This window comes from Mobula hypostoma, chromosome 11 (assembly GCF_963921235.1).
Source record: "Mobula hypostoma chromosome 11, sMobHyp1.1, whole genome shotgun sequence".
NCBI lineage: Eukaryota > Metazoa > Chordata > Chondrichthyes > Myliobatiformes > Myliobatidae > Mobula > Mobula hypostoma.
The window spans coordinates 110,053,061-110,076,104 of record NC_086107.1 but is presented as its reverse complement, the minus strand read 5'-3'; the positions used below and the strand labels follow the sequence as shown (position 1 = coordinate 110,076,104).

Below are 23,044 nucleotides of genomic sequence, written 5' to 3'. Positions count from 1 at the left end.
TGACTTTAAACTAGAATGGTTGGGGGGTGGGAATCAAATTAAAGAGGCTAGGCGTGAGGAGGTTAGTTCACAACAGGGGGATGGAAACCAGTGCAGAGAGACAGAGGGGTGTAAAGTGAGGGTAGAAGCAAAAAGTACTAAGGAGAAAAGTAAAAGTTGCAGGCCGACGAATCCAGGGCAAGCACTAAAAAGGGCCACTTTTCAACGTAATTGTATAAGGGCTAAGAGAGTTGTAAAAGAGCGCCTGAAGGCTTTGTGTGTCAATGCAAGGAGCATTCGTAATAAGGTGGATGAATTGAAAGTGCAGATTGTTATTAATGATTATGATATAGTTGGGATCACAGAGACATGGCTCCAGGGTGACCAAGGATGGGAGCTCAACGTTCAGGGATATTCAATATTCAGGAGGGATAGACATGAAGGAAGGGGAGGTGGGGTGGCGTTGCTGGTTAAAGAAGAGATTAACGCAATAGAAAGGAAGGACATAAGCCGGGAAGATGTGGAATCGATATGGGTAGAGCTGCGTAACACTAAGGGGCAGAAGACGCTGGTGGGAGTTGTGTACAGGCCACCTAACAGTAGTAGTGAGGTCGGAGATGGTATTAAACAGGAAAGTAGAAATGTGTGCAATAAAGGAACAGCAGTTATAATGGGTGACTTCAATCTACATGTAGATTGGGTGAACCAAATTGGTAAAGGTGCTGAGGAAGAGGATTTCTTGGAATGTATGCGGGATGGTTTTTTGAACCAACATGTCGAGAAACCAACTAGACAGCAGGCTATTCTGGACTGGGTTTTGAGCAATGAGGAAGAGTTAATTAGCGATCTTGTCGTGAGAGGCCCCTTGGGTAAGAGTGACCATAATATGGTGGAATTCTTCATTAAGATGGAGAGTGGCATAGTTAATTCAGAAACAAAGGTTCTGAACTTAAAGAGGGGTAACTTTGAAGGTATGAGACATGAATTAGCTAAGATAGACTGGCAAATGACACTTAAAGGGTTGACGGTGGATATGCAATGGCAAGCATTTAAAGGTTGCATGGATGAACTACAACAATTGTTCATCCCAGTTTGGCAAAAGAATAAATCAAGGAAGGTAGTGCACCCGTGGCTGACAAGAGAAATTAGGGATAGTATCAATTCCAAAGAAGAAGCATACAAATTAGGCAGAGAAAGTGGCTCACCTGAGGACTGGGAGAAATTCAGAGTTCAGCAGAGGAGGACAAAGGGCTTAATTAGGAAGGGGAAAAAAGATTATGAGAGAAAACTGGCAGGGAACATAAAAACGGATTGTAAAAGCTTTTATAGATATGTAAAAAGGAAAAGACTGGTAAAGACAAATGTAGGTCCCCTGCAGACAGAAACAGGTGAATTGATTATGGGGAGCAAGGACATGGCAGACCAATTGAATAATTACTTTGGTTCTGTCTTCACTAAGGAGGACATAAATAATCTTCCAGAAATAGTAGGGGACAGAGGGTCCAGTGAGATGGAGGAACTGAGCGAAATACATGTTAGTAGGGAAGTGGTGTTAGGTAAATTGAAGGGATTGAAGGCAGATAAATCCCCAGGGCCAGATGGTCTGCATCCTAGAGTCCTTAAGGAAGTAGCCCAAGAAATAGTGGATGCATTAGTGATAATTTTTCAAAACTCGTTAGATTCTGGACTAGTTCCTGAGGATTGGAGGGTGGCTAATGTAACTCCACTTTTTGAAAAAGGAGGGAGAGAGAAACAGGGGAATTATAGACCGGTTAGCCTAACGTCGGTGGTGGGGAAACTGCTGGAGTCAGTTATCAAGGATGTGATAACAGCACATTTGGAAAGGGGTGAAATGATCGGACAAAGTCAGCATGGATTTGTGAAAGGAAAATCATGTCTGACGAATCTCATAGAATTTTTTGAGGATGTAACTAGTAGAGTGGATAGGGGAGAACCAGTGGATGTGGTATATTTGGATTTTCAAAAGGCTTTTGACAAGTTCCCACACAGGAGATTAGTGTGCAAACTTAAAGCACACGGTATTGGGGGTAAGGTATTGATGTGGGTGGAGAATTGGTTAACAGACAGGAAGCAAAGAGTGGGAATAAACGGGACCTTTTCAGAATGGCAGGCGGTGATTAGTGGGGTACCGCAAGGCTCAGTGCTGGGACCCCAGTTGTTTACAATATATATTAATGACTTGGATGAGGGAATTAAATGCAGCATCTCCAAGTTTGCGGATGACACGAAGCTGGGTGGCAGTGTTAGCTGTGAGGAGGATGCTGGGTGACTTGGATAGGTTGGGTGAGTGGGCAAATTCATGGCAGATGCAATTTAATGTGGATAAATGTGAAGTTATCCACTTTGGTGGCAAAAATAGGAAAACAGATTATTATCTGAATGGTGGCCGATTAGGAAAAGGGGAGGTGCAACGAGACCTGGGTGTCATTATACACCAGTCATTGAAAGTGGGCATGCAGGTACAGCAGGCGGTGAAAAAGGCGAATGGTATGCTGGCATTTATAGCGAGAAGATTCGAGTACAGGAGCAGGGAGGTACTACTGCAGTTGTACAAGGCCTTGGTGAGACCACACCTGGAGTATTGTGTGCAGTTTTGGTCCCCTAATCTGAGGAAAGACATCCTTGCCATAGAGGGAGTACAAAGAAGGTTCACCAGATTGATTCCTGGGATGTCAGGACTTTCATATGAAGAAAGACTGGATGAACTGGGCTTGTACTCGTTGGAATTTAGAAGATTGAGGGGGGATCTGATTGAAACGTATAAAATCCTAAAGGGATTGGACAGGCTAGATGCAGGAAGATTGTTCCCGATGTTGGGGAAGTCCAGAACGAGGGGCCACAGTTTGAGGATAGAGGGGAAGCCTTTTAGGACCCAGATTAGGAAAAACTTCTTCACACAGAAAGTGGTGAATCTGTGGAATTCTCTGCCACAGGAAACAGTTGAGGCCAGTTCACTGGCTATATTTAAGAGGGAGTTAGATATGGCCCTTGTGGCTACGGGGGTCAGGGGGTATGGAGGGAAGGCTGGGGCGGGGTTCTGAGTTGGATGATCAGCCATGATCATAATAAATGGCGGTGCAGGCTCGAAGGGCCGAATGGCCTACTCCTGTACCTATTTTCTATGTTTCTATGTTTATTGATCCCAAAGGAAATTCATGTCACACTAGCATTATAAATGCACAGATGTAAATATTAGAGGAGAAACAGAAAGAATTTAAAAAAAAGTTACCTCAGTCTAACAGGAGGGGGCCATCACTTCCCCATCTATAGATTGACCCATTATACAGCCTAATGCCTGAGGGTAAGAACGCCCTCACACAGCGATCTTTGGAGCACCACAGTTGTCTTCGTCTATTACTTAAAGTGCTCCTCTGTTTAGCCGAGGTGGCATGCAGAGGGTGAGAAACATTGTCTAGGATTGCCAGGATTTGAGTAAGGTCCTTTGTTTCACAGTGTGACTCCTATAACTGAGCCAGTCTTTCCAATCAGTTTATGAGCCTGTTGACATCACCCGTGTTGATGCCTTTGCCCCAGCACACCACTGCATAGAAGATTGCACTGGCGACAACAGACTGGTAGAACACGTGAAGGAGAGGCCTGCATACTCAGGAAGTAGAGGTGACTCTGGGCCTTCTTGTACACAGCCTCTGCGTTGGTGCTCCAGTCAAGTCTGTCAACCGGGTGCACCCCCAGGTACCTGTAGGTCCTCACCACATCCACATTCTCACCACCAATAGTGGAAGGGAGCAGTGCAGGGTTAGTCTTCCTAAAGTCATCACCATCTCCTTTGTCTTATCAATGTTGATCCACTAGAGTTTCTCTAAATAAAAATATGCTGACTGCTTTATTGAGGCAGAAAGAAATATGGTCTGTGTAGAGCTTTGCACTGGGTGAAGCACTGGCTCCTTATTTAGAACACAACTTCACAGCTGCCGGTTACCTAGTACCGAACCCGTATGAAACTCGAGAAGAGCTTCCTGCTACTTGGAACAGAAACCTGCCGGCGGCAATAGGGCTGGGCAGGTTACTACAGTGCAAAGGCAAACAGCACACCTGCTGAACCAGTACCTTTGTTTCCCACAGGACTGAGCCAGTTCCAAGCTCCTGGGCGTCACTTCAACCCGACACATTGGTCTGAATATAATACCATCTGCTTCTATTGAAGTGTGATGGCATTTTTTTTTTGTTAAGGGAATATGCCATAGTGTTGGGAGAGAATTCCAAAGAACACTGCCTGGGATGGAACGTTTCTGTAACGGGGAGAGGGTGGGTCTGTTTCCGCTGGAGTGGAGCAGGTTAAGAGGGCGGCACTGCAATGCAGCGGTTAGCACAATGCTTTACAGTACCAGTGACCCCAGTTCATTTCCTGCCGCTGCCTGTAAGGAACACACACAGGATCCCGGAGGAACTTGTAGGCCTGGCAATATCTACGGAAGAGAATAAACAGTTGATGTTTCGGGCTGAGACACTTCATCTTGAGTAGACTCGTCACTATCAACATCTAGACAATGCACAGAAGTGATTAGGAAGGCCAACAGGATGTTGGGCTACATAAAGCACTCAGGGGAGTTCAAGTCTAGAGACGTTCTCCTTAAACTGTGCTTGTGAGTATTGTGTACAATTCTGGTCTCCATATTTTGTGAGGGACATGAAGGCACTGGAGAGAGTTCAGAGAAGGGCGACTACTCATTCCAGGTCTACAGGGTATGAGCTATGTAGAAAAATGAAAGAGTTAAATCTTTTTAGCCAAAGTAGTCACAGAATGAGAGGAGACATGTTAGAAGTGGATGCCAGCTGCTACTTCAAAATTAATCCATCCACAAGGACACGGGGCCATAGGTGGAGACTGGTTTAAAGGGAGGTTTCAGATTAACATCAGGAAGCATTTCTTTACACAGCGACTTGTGGACACATGGAACAAACTACCTGTACTACCTTAGAGACTTTCAAATCTAAACTCCATAGTTACAGTATTTCAACTCACGATGTGAATAGGAATTTGGCAAGTTTCGTTGGGCCGAATGGCCTGTTGTCAAAAACTTTCTAATGTTCTACAGTTGTAAAACTCAGCCAACTCGATCATGGGCACTATCCTCCCCAGCATCAAGGACATTTTCAAAAGGCGATGCCTCAAAAAGGCGGCATCTATCATTAAGGACCCCCGTCTTATTGCTATCATCAGGGAGAGGGTACAAGAGCCTGAAGACGCACACTCAGTGTCTCCTGAACAGCTTCTTCCCCTCTACCATCTGATTTCTGAATGGACCATGAACCCATGAACACTACCTCAGAATTTTCTCCCTCTCCTTTTGCACTACCTACTTAATTTAATTTTCTTTTTTTATATATATCTTATTGTAATTTATAGTTTTTAATATAATGTATTGGACGGTACTGCTGCCATAAATTTCACAACATATGCCAATGATATTAAACCTGACTCTGATTATGGGGAAGACTGCAGGATTCTTGTCCCATTACCAGAGGCAGATAAAACAAGAAGACTTAAATATAGAGTGAGGGGCAGGAGATTTAGGGGGGGATCTGGGTGTGGGAGGGGGGAATTTCTTCACCCAGAGGGTGGGGAGTACTTGGAATATATTGCCAGAGAGTGTAGGGAAAGCATTTCACCGAAGAGCCTAGTTCTAGTCCTACGTGTACCAAGCTTTAAATTCCTTGGTGTCCACATTTCCGAGGATCTCACCTGGTCCCTGAACTCCTCCATCCTGATCAAAAAGGTGCAACAGTCCCTTTATTTCCTGCGGAGCATCAAGAAAGCTCACCTTTGTCCCAGGATACTGACGGACTTTTACCGCTGTACCATTGAGAGCATAGTCACCAACTGTATCTCAGTGTGGTATGGCAATTGTCCTGTATCAGACCGCAAAGCACTCCAGCATGTGGTGAAAACTGCCCGGCGGATTATCAGCACCCAGTTGCCCACCATTGAGAACATCTACCATAAACGCTGCCTGGGCAAGGCAAAAAGCATTATCAAGGATGCATCTCACCCTAACCATGGACTTTTTACTCTCCTCCCATCCAGTAGGCGCTACAGGAGCCTCCGCTCCCGCACCAGCAGGCACAGGAAGAGCTTCTTCCCTGAGGCTGTGACCCTGCTGAACCTCACATCACAGCGCAAAACAGTATTGCACCCATATTGTACTGTCTCAGTACTTTCATATTTGTGTGCTGTAGCACTTCTTCTATTCACAGTTATTTTGTAAATAACACTATTCTTTGCATTTCTGGTCAGATGCTAACTGCATTTCATTGGCTTTGTATCTGTACTCGGCACAATGACAATAAAGTTGAATCTAATCGAATGTCTTACAATCGTTTAACAAGTGTCTAGATCCGCACTTCAGTCGGCTGGGCGCTGGAAGATGGGATGGATACAGATGGGTGCCCACTGGTTGACGTGAACGTGCTGGGCCAAATCGCCTGCTTCCCTGCTGTGACTCCAGCTTCCAAGGTCAGCAATCGCTGCTCATCCCCAAGTGCCCAGGGGGAGTTGCCTGTAAGTGACACTTACGAGACCCTCAAGAAGGGTGACATACAGACCAGACTGGGAAAGGATGTTCTCTTTTGAAGGACTTTAGTGAACCACCTTGCCGGCTGGTGGCATAGTGGCATCAGCGCTCAACAACCTAGTCGATCCAAGGGCCGGTGGTACCGGGAGATAACCCAAGCTATAAATAGGACAAGGAACGCCACAGCACAGTACAGGCCCTTCAGGACACAATGTTGTGCCGACCTCTTAACCATCCCTCCTCCATATCCCTCCGTTTTTCTATCATCCATGTGGCTCAAATGTCCCTAATGTATCTGCCTCTAACACCACCCCTGGCAGCATGTTCCACACACCCAGCACTCTCTGTGAAAATACCTACCTCTGACATCCCCCCCATCCATACTTCCCTCCAATCACCTTAAAATTATGAAAATTAGTCCTCGTGACTATTTTGTGGCCATTTCATCAAAGAAGCATTCTAGCATAGGGGCAATGTATCTGATGCAACCAAAAACAGGCCCTTGTATCACTTGTACAGCCAAACACTTACAGCTATGAAATTTCTTTGCACAGAGCAATACAGGGATTCAGGAACATTAACCTATCACTTACCCAGTGCTGATTTAACTACCTTCCCTTTGACAGTAGCCTTGTTCTTTTCCCGTTGCCTGCGAATCCTCTCCAGTTCCTTCCTTCTCCCTTTCTTGCTTGTATTGAGCAAACAGCCAGCATCTGACGAGTGTCCTCGATTCGTCTTCTTGCCTTGCCCTTGAAGTGAAGCATGAGGAGGAGGGGATGGTCACTACTGACTTGTCCAAAAGGATAAGGCCCAGAGGAGCTTTATGAGAATGATCCTGGGTATGCATGAGTATTGTTTGATGGCTATGGGCTTGACCTTGCTGGAGTTTAGAAGAATGAGGGTGACCTCATTGAAAGCCCGAGATAAGAGTGGATCCGCGGAGGATGGGAGAGTCTAGGACCAGAGGTCCCTTTGGAACAGAGATGAGGAGGAATTCCTTTAGTCAGAGAATGGTGAATCTGTGGAATTCATTACTACATTTGACTGTGGAAGCCAAGTCATAGAACGTATTCAAATCCTAATAGATTGAACAAAGGCTGATTCCGAGGAACTGAAAGTAGATCTTGGATACGATGTAGAACAACAAAGGGAAACATCAAAATAGTTCAACAGAGTCCAGAAAAAAAAATCATAATTTGTGAATGATTAAAGGCAGTAAATATGCAGACAGCAGTATAGTTCGGTACAAAACTGAATGTAAGGGTTTAGTGGCGGCGTGTTTAGACACAGCAGCCTCTCTGGTGCCAATGTAAAGCTTCTTTATTCTTTTTTATGATCACAAGACAATGCTGGGTAGTAAGAACTTCAGGTACCCCATCAGCTGCTCGTTGGTGGAGGAGCTGGACTTGGTGCGGACTGCGTTACTGCCAGCTACAGGAAGGCATGTGAATTAGTGCCAGAAGCTGGTATGCAATCTAACAGCGAGCAATTGTCTTGGATGTTTTTCTTGCCATCGCAAGACCCTGGTGGAGATTGGTAATGCAAAATGCTGCAAGTCCGTTTCCCTTGCTTATTGCAAGGCAGGCGGTGGGGGCTGTACGGACTAGGCCTTAAGCTGCAGGCTTGCCTGTAGCAGCAATCTCGGAAGTGCCCTCAGCAGCGTCCATGCTGGTGTGGGGCCTAGCACTTCAGATCAGTGCTGCCCCCCAGTGTTCGATCAGTGCAATGACAAGCTGGGTTGCATGCAGTCATTTTAACGCAAACAACAGGAATTCTGCAGATGCTGGAAATTCAAGCAACACACATCAAAGTTGCTGGTGAACGCAGCAGGCCAAGCAGCATCTATAGGAAGAGGTGCAGTCGACGTTTCAGGCCGAGACCCTTCGTCAGGACTAACTGAAGGAAGAGTGAGTAAGGGATTTGAAAGCTGGAGGGGGAGGGGGAGATGCAAAATGATAGGAGAAGACAGGAGGGGGAGGGATAGAGCCGAGAGCTGGACAGGTGATAGGCAAAAGGGGATACGAGAGGATCATGGGACAGGAGGTCCGGGAAGAAAGACGGGGGGGGGTGACCCAGAGGATGGGCAAGAGGTATATTCAGAGGGACAGAGGGAGAAAAAGGAGAGTGAGAGAAAGAATGTGTGCATAAAAATGAGTAACAGATGGGGTACGAGGGGGAGGTGGGGCCTTAGCAGAAGTTAGAGAAGTCGATGTTCATGCCATCAGGATGGAGGCTACCCAGACGGAATATAAGGTGTTGTTCCTCCAACCTGAGTGTGGCTTCATCTTTACAGTAGAGGAGGCCGTGGATAGACATGTCAGAATGGGAATGGGACGTGGAATTAATTCTCGGCCTGAAACGTCGACTGCACCTCTTCCTATAGATGCTGCTTGGCCTGCTGCGTTCACCAGCAACTTTGATGTATGTTGCTTGCATGCAGTCATTGCCTGCAGACTGCTGAGAACAGCCAATAACACCCACGTACCATCAATTTACAGGATGTGATACTTAGGTAATTGGACTATATATTATGTATATTTTGTGTGACATATGCTTACTTGCTATCTTATACGTGGGCACGTGGCCAAGTGGTTAAAGCATTAGACTAGTGATCTGAAGGTCGTGAGTTCAAGCCCCAGCCGAGGCAGCGTGTTGTGTTCTTGAGCAAGGCACTTAACCACACATTGCTCTGCGACGACACTGGTGCCAAGCTGTATGGGCCCTAATGCCCTTCCCTTGGACAACATTGGTGTCGTGGAGAGGGGAGACTTGCCAGCATGGGCAACTGCCGGTCTTCCATACAACCTTGCCCAGGCCTGCACCCTGGAGAGTGAAGACTTTCCAGGCACAGATCCATGGTCTCGCAAGACTTACGGATGTCTTAAATTTAATACGTGCTATATGTGTTTCATGTTGCATATGACTATCGTACTGTGTTTTCCACCTCGGCCCCGGCGAAGGCTGTTCTGTTTGGCTGTATATGGTTGAATTATAAATTTGACAGTGTTGTTAAGGAGGTGTATGGTATGTTGACATTCATCAACCATGCTACTGAGTTCGAGAGCCGTGAGGTAATGTTACAGCTATATAAGACCTTGGTCAGACTTTTCATGGAGTTCTGGTCACCTCACTACAGGAAGGATGTGGATACTATAGAGACAGTGCAGAGGAGACTTAAAAGGATGTTGACTGGATTGGAGGGTGTACCTTATGAGACTAGGTTGAGTGAACTTGGCCTTTTCTCCTTGGAGTGACGGAGGATGAGAGGTGACCTGATAGAGGTGTATGAGATGATGAGGGGCATTGATCATGTGGCTTCTCCCCAGGGCTGAAACGGCTAACCTAAGGAGGCATAGTTTTAAGGCGCTTGGAAACAGGTACCGAGGGGATGTCAGGGGTAAGTTTTTCACAGAGGGTGGTGGGTGTGTGGAATGCACTGCCGACAGCCACGGTGAAAGTCTATGCAAGAGGGCTGTGTGCTAGGGAAATTCTAGGCAGTTTCTAGAGCAGGTTACATGGTCAGCACAACATTGTGGGCCGAAGAGCCTGTTACGAGCTGTAGGTTTCTGTGTTCTGTATTCTAACTCAAAGTGGGGGTTAACAGGTTCTTGGTTAGAAGGGGTCAAAGATTACAAGGAAAAAGCACAACTGGGTTTACAAATGATGAAATGGCAAAGCAGACTTGAAGGGCTGAAAGGCTGATTTATTCTCTCTCTCTCAACCGAATTACCTGTAACAATGAATTCCACAGATTCACCATTTTCTAAAAAAAAATCCTCATTTCTGCTCCTCTGTCTTATAGGACGTGTGGGATAATATAAGAGAGTAGAACAGAACTAGATTGCCTGGGTCTGAAAGAATCAGAGGCCATACTACCTCAATGTACTGTAGTAATAAAATATGGACGGCACCCAAAACAAAGCTCTTTTAACTAATGTCTTCACTTTGGTACTTGGAAGCCAGGCAGTGCTACACGGCGCCCCGTAGCGCCCCTCGTGGTCGGAGGCTAGAGTCGGGGCTCTGCTCCACACCATAGGGGGGCGCTGCAACAACCCCCCCCTTCATCTACCTCACGATGGGAGGCCGGTATAGAGACGAATGCCCCTGACGGGAGGTTGGGGAGGCCTAGCCGGCAGGGAGATCTCCTATGGCGCGCCGCTTCTCTGCCGAGGCGCCGGGTCGTGAACTAAACCTTCTCCGTTACCTCTTACATCTTCGCTCATCAGATCGAGCCCCTTCCTGACCAGCGCTGCCGACATCGTGCCGCGTCCGATCGGAACAGAGCCGCGAATGACCACGCCGAACTCCTCGGGCCCTCGGTATCTAGGTGACGAGAAGCGCCCGAAATGCGGCTGCTCCCGCTGCCCTTCCCAGCACAGCGCCACCTGCCGTGGCGGCGGAACAACAGCGCCTTTGTCTGAGAGACGCGAGATGGCAGAAGTACACATGGAGCTGTTTCTTACTCTTAATAATTTCTCCTTTGGCTCCTCCCACTTCCTCCAAACTTCCTCCCCCTCCAACTTTCACCCTGCCCTCAAGTTTACCTGGTCCATTTCTACTGATATCTACTATAAGCCCACTGACTCTCAAACTATCTGGACTATTCTTCTTCTCACCCTGTCTCTTGCAAAAATGCCATCCCCTTCTCGCAATTCCTCCGTCTCCGCCGCATCTGCTCTCAGGATGAGGCTTTTCATTCCAGGATGAAGGAGATGTCCTCCTTTTTTTAAAGAAAGGGGCTTCCCTTCCTCCACCATCAACTCTGCTCTCAAACACATCTCCCCCATTTCACGCATATCTGCTCTCACTCCATCCTCCCGCCACCCCACTAGGAATAGGGTTCCCCTTGTCCTTACCCACCACCCCACCGGCCTCTGGGTCCAACATATAATTCTCTGTAACTTCCACCACCTCCAACGGGATCCCACCACTAAGCACATCTTTCCCTCCCCCAACTCTGCTTTCTGCAGGGATTGCTCCCTACGTGACTCCCTTGTCCATCCGTCTCCCCCCCCATCCCTCCCCACCAATCTCCCTCCTGGCACTTATCCTTGTAAGCGGAACAAGTGCTACACATGCCCTTACACTTCCTCCCCCACTACCATTCAGGGCCCCAGACAGTCCTTCCAGGAGAGGCGACACTTCACCTATGAGTCGGCTGGGGTGATATATTGCGTCCAGTGCTCCGGATGTGGCCTTCTATATATTGGCGGGACCCGACACAGACTGGGAGATTGTTTCGCCGAACACCTACGCTCTGTCCGCCAGATAAAGCAGAATCTCCCAGTGGCCACGCATTTTGGTTCCACATCCCATTCCCATTCTGATATGTCTATCCAAGGCCTCCTCTACTGTAAAGATTAAGCCACACTCAGGTTGGAGGAACAACACTTTATATTCCATCTGGGTAGCCTCCAACCTGATGGCATGAACATTGACTTCTGAAACTTCCGCTAATGCCCCGCCTTCCCCTTGTACCCCATCCGTTATTTATTTATTTATATGCACACATTCTTTTTCTCTCTCTCCTATTTCTCACTATACCCCTTGCCCATCCCCTGGGCTTCCCCCTCCCCCTTTTCTTTCTCCCTAGGCTTCCTGTCCCATGATCCTCTCGTATCCCTTTTGCCAATCACCTGTCCAGCTCTTGGCTCCATCCCTCCCCCTCCTGTCTTCTCCTGTCATTTTGGATCTCCCCCTCCCCCTCCCCCTCCCACTTTCAAATCTCTTACTATCTCTTCTTTCAGTTAGTCCTGACGAAGGGTCTCGGCCCGAAACGTCGACTGTACCTCTTCCTAGAGATGCTGCCTGGCCTGCTGCGTTCACCAGCAACTTTTATGTGTGTTGCTTGAAGTTCCAGCATCTGCAGATTTCCTCGTGTTTGAGCTTTTTTTTGCATAGTTTGTGTGTATGTTGCTTCGAGCATTTGCAGAACGTCTTGTGTTCAAGAGACCTCAGAGCCTGCAATCCAGAGCAACACACAATCTGCAGGACGGGCTCAGCAGGTCAGGCAGTATCTACTTTGGCAACTCCTTTCCATCAAGGCATAAGTGAGTAGAGGCTCTGGGTCTCTTTTCACTGCAATTCAGAGGAATGAGGGGTAACCTCATTGAAACCTATCAAATGTTGAAAAGCCTCAAAAAAGTGGATGTGGAGAGGATGTTTCCTATGGTGGGGGGTCTAAGACCGGAGGACACAGCTTCGGAATAGAGGGGCGTCCTTTTAGAACAGAGATGAGGGGGAATTTCTTTAGCTGGAGAGTGGTGAACTTGTGGAATTCATTGCCACCGGTGGCTGTGGAGGCCACGTCTTTATGTATATTTGGGATTGATAAATTCTTGATTAGACAGGGCATGAAGGGATACGGGGAGGTTGGGGCTGAGAGGGAAAATGCATCCGCTGTGACGAAATGGTGGAACCGATTCGATGGGCCAAATGGCCTAATTCTGTTCCTATATCTTACGGTTTTATCATCGAGGCCATCTTCAAGGTGGTGTCCATCGATAAGGACCCCACCATCTGGCACATGCCCTTTTCTCCTTTGCCATCAGAGAGGGGGCACAGGAGCCTGAACACCCACATTATCGTCTTAGGAACGGTTTCTTACACTTGCCTACAGATTTCTAAGTGGTCCACGAACACTACCTTGTTATTCCTTGCTTTTGAGCTATTTACTTATTTTTGCACTGTATTTTATTTATTATTATCGCATGTCCTGAGATGCAGTGGAAAGCTTGTCTAGCATACTGTTCATGGAGAACATGGCACAGTACAGAACCGGGACGGGCCTTTTGGTCCCCAGTACTGTGCCGAATCACAAACCCCCACGCACTAATCCCTCCTATCTACACACCGTCCATATCCCTCCATCTTCCCTCACATTAATGTGCCTATCGAAACGCCTCTTAAAAGCCCTTGATTTATTTGCCTCTACCGCCTTACCAGGCATCCACCACTCTCTGAGTGAAAAAACTTACCCCTCACATCCCCCTTGAACCTACCCCTCTCACCTTCAATGCATGCCCTCTGGTATTTGACATTTCTACCCTGGGAAAAAATACACCGTCTACTCTATCTACGTCTCTCATAATCTTCTAAACCTCTGTCAGATCCCCCCTCAGCCTCTGCCACGCCAGAGAAAACAACCCAAGTTTGTATTTTTACCCAATGCGTGCCCAGACTTCTCTCAAACGTTGCAAACGAACCCACAACCACCATTTCTACTGGCAGCTCGTTCCACACACTCGCAGCATCTTGTGAGTGGAAAAGGTTTCCCCTCAGGTTGCCCTTAAATATTTTACCTTTCACCCTTAACCTATGACCTCTAGTTCTGGTCTCACCCAAACGCAGTGGAAAAAGCCCGCTTGCATTTACCATATCTGACCCCTAATTATTTTGTATACCTCTATTAAATCTCCTCTCGTTCCCCTACACTTCAGGGAATAAGAAAGAAGGAAGCCCCTAACTCCAAGTGGAGTCATTGGGATGCCATCTTTTTAGCAGGCTTTCCTATTTTCACGAAGCTGAGTTGCTAGCTCGATGCTCAACCCAGCACAGATGGAAGGCGTGCAAGGGAGCCGGCTGGATTCGAATTCGGGTGCCTTCGCTCCAAAGTCCGGCGCTGATGCCACTAGGCCACCAGCCGGCTTACTACAGGGAATAAAATCCTCACCCATTCAACCTTTTCCTGTAACTCGGGCCCTCAAGCCCCAGCCATATCCTTGTAATTTTTTTCTGTACTCTATCAATCTTATTTACATCTCTCCTGAAGGTAGGTGACCAAAACTGTAGACAATACCTCAGATTAGACCTTACCAGTATCTTATACAACTTCAGCATAACATCTCAACTCCTGTACCTAATACTCAGATTTATGAAGGATCAATGTGCTGAAAGCTCTTTACGACCCTATCTACCTGTGATGCCATTTTCAAGGAATTATGGATATGTATTCCCAGATCCCTCTGTTCTACTGCTCTTCTCAGTCTTCTCCGATTCCCTGTGTAACTCCTGCTGTGGGTTGTCCTCTGAGACTGCAATGCCTTTCCCACTCACCTGGCTTTACCCAACACCTCCCAGTTTGTCCTCCTTCCCCTCCCCCCAGCTTTTTATTCTGTTGTCTCCCCCGCCCCACTTCAGCTCAAGACCTGAAGAAGGGTCTCAGCCCAAAATGTCGAAAGTGTTTATTCATTTTCATGAATGCTGTGTGGCCTGCTGAGTTCCTCCAGCATTTTGTGTGTGTTGCCCTGGTGGGTTCACGGGCCCTTTCACAGAACAATTTCTATGCACATTATACATAGTCCATTGCATAGGTTGTTGTAAGAAAGCATTAGTATCATGGCCGGCGTGGCACAGTTGTCCCACAGACGGCTGTGGGGTCATTGGGTATGTTTAAAATGGAGGTTGGCAGGTTCTCGATCAGTAAGGGTGTTAAACGTTATGGGGAGAAGGCTGGAGCATGAAGTTGAGAGGGATAGTAGATCAGGCATGATGGAATGGCGGAGGAGACTCGATGGGTTGAATAGCCTCATTCTACTCCCATGCCTTAAGGGCTGGGTGCTCTAGTTTCCTCCCACATTCTAAAGACGAACGGGTTGGTGGGTTACTCGGTCACGTGGGTGTAACTGGGCGGTATGGACTCACTGGGCTGGTAGGGCTCATTATTGCGCTTTATGTCCAAAATTAAAACCATCAAATCCTGCCCTACTCCGTTGTTGCCCGTTATCTGATGGAGAATAAATCCGCGATTGGGTTGTTTGATGTCACATTTTTCCCATTGACATACAGAGTAATCCAGGCCAAGGGAAACCAGCTTGACCAATAATGCAAACACAAAGCTCTTGGCTCCATCCCTCCCCCTCCTGTTTTCTCCTATCATTTCAGATCTCCCCCTCCCACTTTCAAATCTCTTACTAGCTCTTCTTTCAGTTAGTCCTGACGAAGGGTCTCGGCCTGAAACGTCGACTGTACCCCTTCCTAGAGATGCTGCCTGGCCTGTTGTGTTCACCAGCAACTTAGATATGTGTTGTGTGACCAACAATGCTCTCAGTGTTCTCACGAAAGGTCGATAACAGAACTGATAATTCCAGCTGTCTCTAATCTAATTCAAAGTTCAAAGTACATAAATGTCACCATGTACAACCCTGAAATTCATTTTCTTGTGGGCATTCACAGTACGTGCAAGAAACACAATAGAATCAATGAAAGACCACAGCCAACAGGACGGACAAACACCCAATGAGCAAAAGACAACAAACTGCAAATACAAAAAGAAAGAGGAAAAACAAAATAATGGTAGCAATATTATTATTACATCTATATCTGACAATCGTTTCCCTTCCCTCTCACTCCTGATCGAAAGCATCAACCTATACTTCTCACTGGCTTGGTAAAGCAGCCAGAATGGTCAACGACTCTATCCACCCTGGACCTTCTGTTGTCTCCCTTCTTCCATTGGGCATAAGACAGAAAAATCTGAAAGAGCTTAACATGATGCTGATGATGTTCTACGAGTCTGTGGTGGCCAGTGCGATCATGTTTGCTGTTGTGTGCTGGGGCAACAGGCTGAGGGTAGCAGACACCAACAGAATCAACAAACTCATTCGTAAGGCCAGTGATGTCGTGGGGATGGAACTGGACTCCCTGACGGTGGTGTCTGAAAAGAGGATGCTGTCCAAGTTGCATGCCATCTTGGACAATGTCTCCCATCCACTACATAATGTACTGGGTGGGCACAGGAGTACATTCAGCCAGAGACTCATTCCACCGAGATGCAACACAGAGCGTCATAGGAAATCATTCCTGCCTGTGGCCATCAAACTTTACAACTCCTCCCTTGGAGGGTCAGACACCCTGAGCCAATAGGCTGGTCCTGGACTTATCTTCCTGGCATAATTTACATATTACTATTTAACTATTTATGGTTTTATTACTATTTAATTATTTATGGTGCAACTGTAATGAAAACCAATTTCCCCCGGGATCAATAAAGTATGACTATGACTATGACAATGACATGAGGAGAGCTTCTACCCTACTGTTGTAAGACTATTAAATATATCCCTAGTATGATAAATTGGACTCTTGACCTCACAATCTATCTTATTATTTGCCAGTGCCGAATTTTCTTTGTAGCTGTTACAGTTTATTCTGCATTGTTATTGTCTTACCTTGTTCTCCCTCAGTGCACTGTGTAATGATTTGATCTGAATGACCATTTTGCAAGACAAGCACTTCACTGTATCTCAGTACACGTGACAATAATAAACCAATTCCAATACCTATTGCCTCCACAGATATTGCTTGACCTGCTGACTTCTTTCAGTGTTCTATTTTTCTTGGTTTCATGATGCAGCTGCCCCTTTTCACCGCACAGGGAAGCTCAAAGCCTCCGGCCACGGCAGCAACAAAAAACGGGAGCAGGTGGAGACGACTCGGCTCCTCGAGCCTTTTATAAAATCACCGTTGGCACAGATAAGGGGAACGGCAAAAGACTTCTCACCAGGATAAGGGGATCCAAATCTAGAAGAAGCAGGTTTAAAGTGAGAAAGGAACGATTCAGAAGGGACCTGAGGGGCACTCTTTCACACAGATCAGGGCTTTCCAACCTGGGCTCCCTTGCTTAATGGTGTTGGTCCATGGCATAAATAGGCATCTGGTAGTCTCAAGAGACCATGGATTTGTGCCTTGGAAAGTTTTCAGGGCCTAGGCCTGGGCAAGGTTGTATGGAAGACCGGCAGTTGCCCATGCTGCAAGTCTCCCCTCTCCACGACACCAATGTTGTCCAAGGGAAGGGCATTAGGACCCATACAGCTTGGCACCAGTGTCGTCGCAGAGCAATGTGTGGTTAAGTGCCTTGCTCAAGGACACAACACGCACCCTCAGCCAAGGCTCGAACAAGCGACCTTCAAATCACTAGACGAACACCTTAACCACTTGGCCACGCACCAACACATGGCATAAAAAAGTTGGAGGAACTCCTGTCATAGAGGGTGGCGGGTATATGGGAAGGTTTACCAGAGAAACTGGAAAATGTGGGTACAATTAACAACTTTTAAAAGACATTTGGGTAGGAAAGGTTTAGAGCTGGGATCCCAAACTTTTTAACATTACCATTAACCGCGGGGTTCATGGAGCCCAGGTTAGGAGGTGTATGGGGGTGCCATGGTAACGTTGCGGTTAGCGTGACGCTGTTTTTTTTGGGGGGGCAGAGTTCAGAGTTCAATTCCGACATCATCTGTAAGGAGCCGGTGGAATGGGTGGGTTTTCTCCCGGTCCTCCGATTTCCTCCCACAGTCCACAAACGTACCGGTTAGTAGATTTACAATTGGTCATTGTAAATCATCCCGTGATTAGGCTCGGGTTAAATTGGGAGTTGCTGGGGAGAGGGCCTATTCCGCACTGTATCTCAATAAATAAATAAATAAATGCAAATTGATTAGGTCATTCAGGCAACTTAGTCAATGTGGTTCAGACGGATTATCGGGCCTGTTTTCTACACTGTGTAACCATGTTTCTAAAAACTCAAATACTTTAAACTAATATTTTTTAAAAGTTATAACATATATAATATTTATTTAATTATTCTGGACAGCTGAACAGAAATATAACTTTACAGAGCCATAGAGATTGTTCAGCACTAATTACATCTCAAGGCAGTTAGAAAATCAGTTAGACATCACCCAAGGAGTAACGTTTTAATATTTTTACAGAAGAAGCATATAAACAAGTGAAAGTTATATCAAATTACCAATTCTGAAGACCTCAGGGAGGGGATCACTGCGAAAATTTCAGGATGTCTTGTTGAGGAATTATTGGTAGTTTCGTGGAGATTAGCAGCAAAGTTCCACTCTGTTTTTAGATTTTAGATTAGATTATGAGGACACTCAGTCCTCGTTTATTGTCATTTAGAAATGCATGCATGCATTAAGAAATGATACAATGTTCCTCCAGAGTGATATCACAATAAAACAGGACAAAAGTTGTCATTAAAGCCTTAAGCTGAGGGAGTTCTTCTGGAAAGGCTTATTTTATGTAATTTTAAAATAATAATTCCTGTCCTTCTCCAATACATTTCTTTAATATCCAACTAGACCAGCGTGAGAAACTGAGAACAGGGGCACTCTGCAGAGTCCACAAGGATCGGCAAACAGCCTGAGACAACACCAGCCTATGTCTAGCAGTCACTCTGAAGGAGCAACAGGCAAAAACTTTCATCAGGACCAAAACATCAACCGTACATTTCCCGCTGTTGATGCTGCCTGACCTGCTGAGTTCCTCCAGCCTTTTGTGCATTGCTTCAGATTTCACTCGTGTCTCAAGTTTTTCGAAGGAGTCAGGTTTCACTTCAACAAGTGGGAGGGCTCAGTGTAATCCAGCATCGAGGATACCTTCAAAAAGCGATGCCTTGAACGGGCAGCATCCATCATTAAGGACCCCCATCTCCCAGGACAAGCCCTCTTCTCATTGCTACCATCAGAGAGGAGGTACAGGAGCCTGAAGACACACACTCAACTTTTCAGGAACAGCTTCTTCCCCTCTGCCATCAGATTTCTGAATGGACATTGAACCCATGAACACTACTTCAGCATTTTTACCTCTTTTTGTACTACTTTTAATAGATTTTTATTAGTATGTATTTCATCGTACTGCTGCTGCAAAACAACAAGTTTCATGACATATGCCGGTGATATTAACCCTGATTCTGACTCTGCATCTCTGGCCTGAAATACCATTCGATCTGCTACACTGTACAAGTTGAACTGAAGCTGGAAGGGTTTCTGATCTCAGTCCATTCATGAAGCTGGAGGCAGCCACAGCTGTGGTACACATTTGCCAGTGGATGGACATTTAGAATCTCCCCTGCCCAGAAAACTGACTTGCATAAATCAAATTCTAAGTATAGGAGATGGGATGTTATGTTGAAGTTGTATAATACGTTGCTGGGGCCTCATTTGGAGTATTGTGTGCAGTTCTGGTCACAAGAAAAATTTCAAAAAGATTGAAAGAGTGCAGAGAAAATTTGCAAGGATGTTGCTGGGACTTGAGTTAAAGGGAAAGATTGGCTGGTTAGGAGAATTAGGGGATATTTGGTAGAGATATACAAAATTATGAGGGGTGAATGCAAGTAGGCTTTTTCCACTGAGGTTAGGTGAAACTAAAACTAGAGGTCATAGATTAAGGGTGAACGGTGAAATGGTTAATGGGGACACGAGAGGGAACTTTCTCACTCAGAATGTGGGTAAGAGTGTGGAACCAGCTGCCAGCATAAGTGGTGGATGTGGGTTTGATTGCAATGTTTGAGAGAAATTTGGATGGGAGGGTTATGGGGGCTATGGTTCGAATGCAGGTCAATGGGGCTAGGCAGAATAATAGTTTGGCATGGACTAGATGGGCTGAAGGGCCTGTTTCTGTGCTGTAGAGTTCCAAGACTCTGTGGCTCAAAGATAACACAAGAATGAAAGAGAAAGAAGCTGAATTAGCCACTACAGCACCTCAAGCCTGTTCCACTCTTCAGTGATCAACAATGCTGTTCTCCTTCAAGCCTATATTCATGCCTGACGTGCAACCTGCTTTCTTCCCTTGACTGCTCAAGTTCTATTAGTCGACTCTGAATTCTCTCAACAACTAAGCAAGCACATCCTCTCAGAGTGGAGGATTTCAAAGACACGATTCTAAGTAAGTGAATTGTTTCTCTTCTCAATCCAAACTTTCTGACCCTGATCCCGGGACCATGCCTGTCCCTTGTCTCTGGACTCTCAAGTCTGGGGGAGAAATGCCCATCACATCCACCTTGTCAGTTGCTTTCAGAATGTCGCCTGCTTCAATGCAGTTATTTACTATTCCTTCAGAAATTTAGTCAGTGTACTTGATCTCTCCCCTCATAAGACAATTCCTGGAATTAGAAGCAAATGCAATCACTTAGGAATGCTCAACATGGGCACCATGGTAGGGTTGCGGCTAGCTTGGAGGACCTATCACAGCTTGGACTGTCCTCTGTAAGGGGTCTCCGCGAAAAGCATAGGTTTCCCCTGGGTGCTTCAGTTTCCTCCCGCAGTCGAAAAGACGTGCTGGGTAGGTTAACTGGTCAATGCAAATTGTCCCGTGCCTCTCAAAGTCCAATCCTATGTCCCCATCGTGAGAGGTGGAAACAGGCAAGGCTGGCCTACAGTGCTCTGGTGAAGCTGTGGAGGCCAATCCCCTGTACGGTGGATATAATGGATTACGGAAAAAAAATGACAACCTCCAAACATAACCTTGACTTTGGACAATGGAAACCGGAGGTCTTTGATGGCCTTTGCCTCACTGGGAGCTAAGGGCCCAAGAAGGAAGAAGAAATCGGTCAGGGTTAAACCTGGGTTGAGGGGATGCCAGGGCAGCACAGCTCAAAGGGCCAGAAGGGCATATTCTGTGCGGTATCTCCAAAATAAATTAATTAATTAACAAACAGTCCTGTGAAGCAGATCCAGTGAAGGGAACATTATGAAACACTCAGGTGCTGTTCTCCTCTGTAACATTCAACGTGAAGTAAATTCACTCAGTAAAATGATAGGCCTGTGTGTCTATGTTTCCTATCTTGCCTTTATTGGAAGGAGAAGCACAATATCAACAAGCCAAGGTACAAGATCTTCAAACAATTTCACAGCTTTATTCTTTTTATACGATCAAAGTTCTCAAATCTGAGTCTGATTATAAGTTTGTAAAATGCTGTTTACGTTGGATGATATTGCTGTGTCTCCAAGGCAGCTAATATTCAACCTCTAGTAAATTAGTTCAGAGGCTGTTTTAATTATTAATTAACTAGGACAATAGGCATTTTTTAATTTAAATGTTGAATTCATCACACATTTTCTTTCTGATGTTTTTTTTCACATCATTTTCAATTCAATTCCTTCCTTCCCATATCTAACATTTTGTCCTTGCTGAAGGGAAGTGTTTTAGCACTTGCTTGGCATGGCTTGGGTTAGTGACAGGACAGAGTAACCTAAAATGCTGAATAAACTTAACTCTTGGCCCAATTGTGCTGCACTTTTGATGGCGGCCAAGAAGCTGCCTACAATCCTGCATGTTAAAACTTTGGTCTTCTGACAAATGCATTTGGAGGACTGATGATCATTTAAAGGATCAACAATATTTAGACTTGGATTTTATCTTCTGGGATTCTAAACTCATCGAGGATTCGTGTTCTCAGTCAGAAACCTGGGCTGCCCTGTTGGAATAATTCACCCGTGTGATGCATCCTCTGGTGCAGCTGGTTTAATTGGTAACAATCTCAAACGAACCAGAAATTGAGGGTTCGGGTCTAACTCCAGGGATTTCAGTAGTAAGGCTGCTTTTCTAAATGTATTTACTTTTACTTATTTAGACACACAGTATGGAACAGATCCTCACAGCTCAATGAGCCTCGCTGTCAATCTACCAGTTTAAACTTGGACTAATCATGCGACAATTTACAATGACCAATTAACCTACTAACCACTCGGCCTTTGGACTGTGAGCATCCTTTGGAGAGGACGTACAAACTCCTTACAGAGGACTCGGGATTGAGCTCCAGACGCCCACATCTCGAGCTGTAATAGCGTCACGCTAACCACTACACTAGCATGCCAGCATTCTGCATGATGTTTGCCTGCACATTCCCCTCTCATTAACAGTTCCACCACAGCACCTTGAGGAGTCACCTTGACATTTGTCAACCCACTTTTGAAGATCACTGTTTTTTTTTGATAATACCGTACTTATTATAAGATTCGTACTTTTTAAATAAACTCATGTATTTTTCACCATACATAGTGTTTCATCCCCACTCTCTGGCAGAAAGTGGTATAACAGCTGAACTAATGGTTTATCACCTTTTCTCATTTTTCATTGGCTAAGTATTAGCACATCACCCACGTGATGCAATTATTTTAATTATGTAGCCTATTAACTAGTTTATTATCTAAGAAGTTTCTTATCTATAAAAGTCATGGATTTTTCAGAGGCACCATCTTTTGCTTTGCTTCTTTATTCTTTTGTCTTTGAATTCACCTCTCAGCATCCTTCCTCAGTTCTTTATTTAGTTTGCTTAGTATTTGTAGGTTTATTTGTACGATCGTTAGAATAAAGACTGCTCACAACTTTTTGACTCCTGGAAGAACCATAAGGATCAGAAGATAAACAGAGGTTCAACACTTAGTCCGTTAACTCACCAGCTCATGGAAACCATGGAAGAAGAGGATGTAACTGTTGCTACACACTGCCATAAAGAGTGCCAGACATATTCCACAGAACATTTAAAACACACTTCGTTTTAATATTTCCTCCTGGTTAAATATTAGATAGAGTGCCCTGACGCTGGTTTAAAAAAGGGACTCACTAATTTTTCACAGATCTCAGAAGTCAACCCCAAGCCGCAAACAACAGGAATTCTGCAGATGCTGGAAATTCAAGCAACACACATCAAAGTTGCTGGTGAATGCAGCAGGCCAGGCAGCATCTCTAGGAAGAGGTACAGTCGACGTTTCAGGCCG

At 45.8% G+C, this 23,044-nt stretch overlaps 1 protein-coding gene and 1 long non-coding RNA gene across 3 annotated transcripts in view; one reads left to right on the top strand and one right to left on the bottom strand.

Moving 5' to 3' along the window:
* Nucleotides 1-10,867, bottom strand: part of rps19bp1 (ribosomal protein S19 binding protein 1) — a 16,925-nt gene extending 6,058 nt beyond the window's left edge. The window contains exons 1-2 of the mRNA XM_063062885.1: nucleotides 10,738-10,867; nucleotides 7,127-7,282 (exon numbers count right to left, since the gene is read on the bottom strand). Of these exons, the coding sequence (XP_062918955.1) occupies nucleotides 7,127-7,282; nucleotides 10,738-10,792 (211 nt within the window). The 5' untranslated portion in view covers nucleotides 10,793-10,867. The remainder of the gene's footprint in view (nucleotides 1-7,126; nucleotides 7,283-10,737) is intronic.
* LOC134354107 (uncharacterized) overlaps nucleotides 1-23,044 on the top strand; it is a 27,811-nt gene extending 4,767 nt beyond the window's left edge. Inside the window, exons 2-3 of one of the 2 annotated variants that reach the window (XR_010019725.1) lie at nucleotides 6,349-6,520; nucleotides 18,626-23,044. This is a non-coding gene — a long non-coding RNA (uncharacterized LOC134354107). Of the gene's footprint in view, nucleotides 1-6,348; nucleotides 6,521-15,707; nucleotides 17,867-18,625 lie in introns of those variants that run through there. The other variant, XR_010019724.1, reaches the window with a different exon arrangement.